This window comes from Corvus hawaiiensis, chromosome Z (assembly GCF_020740725.1).
Source record: "Corvus hawaiiensis isolate bCorHaw1 chromosome Z, bCorHaw1.pri.cur, whole genome shotgun sequence".
In the NCBI taxonomy this organism is placed as follows: domain Eukaryota; kingdom Metazoa; phylum Chordata; class Aves; order Passeriformes; family Corvidae; genus Corvus; species Corvus hawaiiensis.
Window position 1 is genome coordinate 57,655,351 of NC_063255.1, and position 6,684 is coordinate 57,662,034.

At 43.6% G+C, this 6,684-nt stretch overlaps 1 protein-coding gene across 1 annotated transcript; it reads left to right on the forward strand.

The window, feature by feature from the left end:
* The first annotated feature begins 1,177 nt into the window (after window positions 1–1,177).
* Window positions 1,178–6,506, forward strand: LYSMD3 (LysM domain containing 3). Its single transcript, XM_048292646.1, has 2 exons — window positions 1,178–1,692; window positions 3,696–6,506. Exons 1-2 carry the CDS (start codon window positions 1,408–1,410, stop codon window positions 4,248–4,250), a joined length of 840 nt encoding a protein of 279 aa, XP_048148603.1. The 5' UTR covers window positions 1,178–1,407; the 3' UTR covers window positions 4,251–6,506.
* Window positions 6,507–6,684: the final 178 nt, after the last annotated feature.

The window sequence follows — 6,684 nt, forward strand, 5'->3', positions numbered from 1 at the left end:
TGGAAATGTGGCTTCAATTAAGCTGCTGTGGATGTGAATGTGACCCTTCACAGAGATACACAATTGTTAACTCTTATTTTTATGTCTTCAGACTCAAGTCAGCTAGTTTTCAAAAGTAAAGCCATAAAAATTTCTGTCTTTTTTAGTATCAAACATGTTTCTAGCCACTTTGGTTGTTCTGGAAGCATTGTATAGCAAGGCTCAAAAACAAAAGGGAAAAAAAACCCTTATTTAAACTTACTTTAAGATTAAATCTAATCTGTTTAGGAAGGAGACTAGCAAACACATTTGTCTTCAGCAATTTTTTTACAACATATTTAGCCTAACCTTGGAGCTGTCAGGTTTTTTAAGGAATACTGGTTTTGGTCCTGCTGTAATCAAGAACTTCCCTCTAAGTCTGTGTCAGGAGAAACCTACACTAGATTAAATTTAATAGTTAGACTAGGACACCTGCCTATTCCCTGAGCACCCCAAAAGCTGCTGACAGTCTGTTAGAGATAAAAATGATTCTACTAGAGAAGGAAAGTTGAAATATCTATAGGGCTTAATTTGTGGTACGGCTCTTGTGAGAAAGATCTATCAGTGCAGCCTGCACTTCTGTACGTCTGCAGTACTAGTACTGAGGGGACAGGTGTGAAGGGATATAAAGAAACTGCCCGGCAACTTTTGAAGGCGCAGCAAGACGGCAAGAGCCAGGCGGGACTAAGAGGTACAGAATGAGGAGAGAAGCTGCGAACCTAAAAGGCTAAAAGGGTCTCAGAAGAACCCTCTTACTGACCCAAATACATGACAACTTCGTGTATCTGAGCAGCCTCAATTTCTCCAGAAGGAGGATCAGCAAGAGTGATGTATTGATAAGAAAATCCCATAGAGGGATACCACACGGGCGGCTCGCGGGGAAGGCGGGGGGTGAAGTGCTTCCTCGTCCGGCAGCGCCGGTCCCTGGCCCCGCGCTCCGACCTCCAACGCCGAGAGGCTCACCACAGCGCTCTGCGGGCCGCGGCGGAACAGCGCGGGCGGCGCCCAGACCCGCTCTCCCGCCGGGCCCGCCCCGCCGGCTCCTCAAGGCCGAGCCCCGGGGCCGCCTCCCGCCACCCCCGCCCCCAGGGCTGCACGCGGCCGGCGCCGGGGCGTGGCGGCGCTGCGGACGTGGCGGCGCAGCCGCCATCGCGGCGGGTCCCATGTGGAGCGGGGGCAAGTAGAGCCGCGGCTAGGGGCGGAGTGGGGCGGTGGGGCCGGGCCGGGTCGGGCAAGGGCACGGCACTGCTCTCACCTACCCGGGGCGGCGGGGTCGGTCCTTGCTGCACCGGGAGGGAGCTGGGCGGGGGCGAGGAGGAGGGGCTGGCGTGGGGCTCCCCGCGGAGGGCGCTACGCTTGCGGTCCGTTCCACAGGGCCACCCGCGGAGCATGGCCTGCAGAGGGGCCGGCAGAGGGGCCGGCAGAGGGGCCGGCAGCGGCCCGCAGCCGCCCGCCGTGGCGCAGCCGCCCGCCGGCGGTCACCTGTACCCCTTCGTGAGCGCGGAGAGCGAGGGGCCCGAGGAGGAGGGCGAGGTGTCGGAGCTGCGGCCGCGGGGCAGAGAGAAGGTCCGGCGGAGCGCGTCGAGGGACAGGCTGGATGATATCGTCCTGGTGACGAAGGACATCCGGGAGGGAGACACGCTGAACGCCATCGCGCTGCAGTTCTGCTGCTCGGTAAGTGCCTGGGCGGCGCGGGGCCGGTCCCGGGCCGGCTGCGCGCGGAGGCTGTGCGTGGGAAACGCCGTGTTTGTCAGAAGTGGAAAATGACGTCGCAGTGTTCGTGTTACACCGCAGAGTTCCGGTTTCGTGGGCTTTTCCCCTTAAAACTAATGCAGCTGTGAGAAACAAGTGCATAGCTTTGGATGTGACACTCTCTTAGAGTCTAATGTTACCCTTAAAGCTATGCTGCAGTCACAGGTCGGCACTTCTCGTGCCATCCGCTGTTAGGCTGGGTGATGAGGGGGAGATGTTGGTAAACGATCTTAAGGGTTCGTGTGGAACCCTAATTCCGTTAAAGTAGGGCGAGAAATTCTCCGTAATTTTCTTTTGAATTCTGCTAAATTGCCCTAATATTCTAAGCATGAGCATGCTGTACTAAGAGCTTTCCATCCCTCTGCACCGTTCTTTGCGCTCACTACTTCTAGCTCAGTTCTTATATTAGTCTGGTGAATGTCCCGCCTACCTAAGAATTTTGGCTGGCCAGTACTGAGTAAGGCAGTGGCATTGGTCTTGATTGATGTTTCCAGTTTTATCCGGAAATTAGCTGTGCGTGTTGGTGGGACTGACTGCTAAGTGCACAGGTGCTGTGAGGTCAAGTTCAAAATATGTATTTACAGAATATGCTGTCATCTAATTCTTCAGGCAGAAACAGAATTGGGGCCTCTTGTTGTGACTTGAGGTATTAAAGTCTTGATATAACTGTTTCCTGATTGTGACAGGCCTTAGCCTTGTTAATCAAATCTTGGCTTCAGAATCTACTGCAATTAAGTATTACGACTCAATCAGGCCACACTAAGAAAGGAAGGATAACTGAGTTGTGCTCTTTTTTGCAAATTTAAGAGAATGTGGAAGAGAGATCCTGGGGCTTGAGGCAGATAGTATAAGTTGCATTGTGATGGAATCATAAATTAGTAGGGTAAATGTTGCATTTGGCAGTCTTTTATTCTTATGTAATTTATTCAGCATTGTGCACATAACAAATATACTGTCATAGGAACTGAAAGACTTCTTCACATTAAAAAGATTCTTGTGAACTTGGGTACAGTACATCTCAAAATGGGCATAGTTCCTGTGTGCTTTGCAGGTGTTGCAGAAAAGCACTGAATTATGGTATATTCAAAAGTACTTCATTATGGTGAAGTTTGTGGCGGTGCTTTCTATAGTAAGGGAGTTACCATTTGAAAATGAAACCAGTGATTTTCCAAGGGCACTTAAACTCCTGCAGAGTATTTCACATTACACTTAAAATCTGAACTTAGTGAAAGCAAAATGGGATTCATTTTGGGCAAGAATAGGGAAAGGGGAGAGCTGACTTGGGTAAGATAGACAACAGTTTCAAAGTTACACTTCTGCCTTAGTTAAGTTCTGCCTTAGTCCCCAGAAGTAGCAAAAGACCATGTGTCTAGATGAATTGCAAACTCATAATTTGTAATAACTCCTTACTCAGAAGTTTTCCACTGAATTAGAAATTAACAGTAATTTACATAATTTGAAAACAGTGAGGTAAAGTCTCATTCATTTCACAGAGATAATTGCCAACTGATAGTTGAACATACATATAAATAAATATATCTGTGTGAAGTGACTTTTAATCTTCTTATCGATGTGAGGAAGTTTTTACATCATCATTAATGTTCAGATTTGGTCTTTGACCTTTCTGACTTCATAGTGTATGAATGGGTATCAATATAGGGGAAAAAAAAAAAGGTAATGGTAATATAAACCAAAGGTCTTGCCTTAGACTTAGACTTAGACTTTAAATCTGAACTTCATTTGAGCAAAATGAGATTCATTTTGAGCAAGAATACGGAAAAGGGGAGCTGCCTTCGCTAGGGCAAAAACAAAGACCTTGGCTTTTATTGCCTTACAAAAGACTTGTATTTCTTCAGGGTATAATACCATTAAGAGAGTTTTGGTTTGATGGAGTATGATGTTTTAGCTGTTGTTTTCATTTTTAGGTTGCAGATATCAAGAGAGTTAACAATCTTATCAACGATCAAGATTTTTTTGCCCTGAGGTCTATCAAAATTCCAGTGAAAAAGTTCAGTGTATTGACTGAAACACACATCTCTCCAAAAGGAAGACCAGCTCTTCGGCCTGCTCTGTGTTCCCCAGAAGTACAGGAAACTTCTCTTTGTGATAAATTCTCTGCTAATGAGACTGCTGGCAACTTCTTAAAAGAAGTCGATCGAGATATAGAAGAAATAGTGAAGTGCAATGATACGAAGAGAGAGAATCTGAATGAAGTTGTTTCTGCTTTAGCAGCCCAACAGATGTGTTTTGAAACTGATGGTAAAACTGAAAAATGCAAGGATCCTTACTATGGAGCAGACTGGGGTATAGGATGGTGGACAGCAGTAGTGATTATGTTGATTATTGGCATAATAACTCCAGTTTTTTATCTCCTGTATTATGAAGTTCTAGTGAAAGCAGATGTCAGTCACCATTCTGCAGTGGACCCTCCCCATTTCTTTGTCACAGCAGTATCGCGTCAGAAAGAAATAGAAAATTGAATAAATCCAGCAAATATTATAAAAGTTGATAATCAAGGAGACCTTCAGCATTAACAATGGAAGATCCTAGACAACTGTTATTTGTAGATACATAACATAACCTTAGGTAAAGGGGAATCCACAGAATGCAAAAGGCACTTGGAACACAGAGAAAAAGTGTAGTGATGTGTGACTTGCCTTTATGGGCAGTGTTCCACTACAAGGATATTTCTGGGGATCACATAATCTCTGAATATGCCTGAGACAGGCTATTTGCAAGACTGGGGTGTAAATTAAGGTATAAAGTCATCTCTGAAGCTTTGCACTTTTTTCTGTTTTGATAGGCATGTTTCTTAATTGATGATGAGGTGAAAAAATGTAGTTTGAACTAATACACAAGGAATGTCACTGTGAGTGTCTTTTACAGCCCACAAATGGGCAAATGGGGATATCTAACTTTTAAGCATCTGAAAGTATTTATAGAATTCATAGTACACTTGACATTTTAATATCAGGTTTACAGTTGTAAGTTAAAGTGGTGTTCTCATAATTTTATCTTTCCTATAGAGTAAGATTTTTTTAAAAACTCAATCATTCCATAATTAATTGCCACTATGAAGTTCTTTTTTACAATTGACTATTACAGAGGCAGTAGCAAATACTTAAACTGTTGTCAGTATAGGCATAGGGTAATTTATTTACTCTGTGTGTGATTCTGTGCCTCAACACAGTCCATTTAGGAGTCTTTCTGAAACTTCACATTCTTCCTTGGCATCCTAGTGAAAACTGACTGGACTGCATTCTCATCTGGTCAGTCACCTGTGTGTAGAATGAAGGAAGAACCGAAGTGTGGCACCTTGCTTTAATGTCCCCAGTACTCCTTATTTTATGCTAATAGATTTATTTTTCCCCCCTCTGGTTAATCTCAGTTCAGGACCAACTGACTCTTCAGACAGCAGTCATGTGGGTACTGAGCATGCTAATGGTCTTGTGCCCATGAACCTCAAGCACTTAACTTTTTCCTGAAATGTCCTAGAAAACTTTAAATGGTATTTAATGCCTGCTAGCAAATTCTAGCAGAATAGACAACTTGCAGCTTCAGACTTGTTCTTTACATACTACTGTATTCATTAGCCACTGTGCTCCTGAATGTTTCTCTTGGAGTTTCATGATCAACCTTGGTTTTCCCCTCTTCCCCATTTGAAAATGCTACAAGATAAAAAACCAAAAAACATAAATAAAAACTGCACATCTCCAGACTCTTCATACACAAAGGAGCTACTTGTGTACTCAGAATACTTTTAAATAAAAACTGAGATGGTGCCTGTAAATTTTTTTTTTTTTTTTGTTATATTTGCCTTGTGGAGCAAGAATTCCATTGCCCTGTTCAAAACAGTGTTTACTACCAAACCCAAGATAACAAACCTGATTAGGACTTAACAAAGAGAGAAGTGGAAAAACAGTCGGTATCCTTTAAACTACTATTGTAACCTTCCCAATGAGTGACTTGACTAAGTATATACGGTATAAAAAATCAGGTAAAGTGAATGTTTTCTAACTGTTGAGGTATTCCACAGTGCTTTATCAGATTCTGAGAGTAAAGACTTAGGCCTCATCTATTCTGGGGGCACCTGTTGCCCCAAGAAGTGGGGCAGATAGTCTTCACTGGCATGCCAAGTGTATGAACAAGAATTGGCCAACTTGAATTATATTGGAATTGAGGCAGGCCAAAGCTTGAAGGAAAATGGTGTACAGTTAGGCATGTGAACTATAATCTGTGGCTTTTGAACCCTTTGATTAAAGGAGCATCTGTGGAGATAGTGAGCCTACTCATAGTCTCCACACTAGAAAGGGACTACAAACAGGCATGAACTTGATGGTATGCATAACACTTGTTTTCAAAGATCTGTTTAAATAGTAGTTCTTTTCATTAAGAGAATATGCCAGTAAGACAAGCATAAACACTGAGGTAGCAGTTCTGTGCTATATGAAAAAATGCTTTGCAAAATAATTTATGGTGGCTATTGTGATACAGCTTCTGTGGTTAAAACTTTTAAAAGGTGACTCGCTCAGACAAGAAAGCTTTGGCACATGAAAGCAACTGTTTTCTGTATAGGACGGAAGTTGGTATATAATGTGTCAGTTTTTGGCTGCAGGCCTTTTTATTTGTTTGCTTCTTCCCCCATCAGACTGTTGCTGAAACTTACCAGTTCTAATACTTCATAGTGTCATTTCTTACGGATTTGTCAAAGAACATTAAATTAGCTATTGTGATGATGCAGCATAAGCCTAATTTACAGCACATACCTGAACTGATGGTTGTTAAATTGCTATCAGTGCAGAAGTGAAATTAACTTCAGTTGTGGTTTGACTAGGTCAGGAAGGTCTCTGTCCTGTTGATGTATGGATACAGAGGTCTGTGGTGGTACAGCTGAAGAGTCACGTGGTGTGTCCC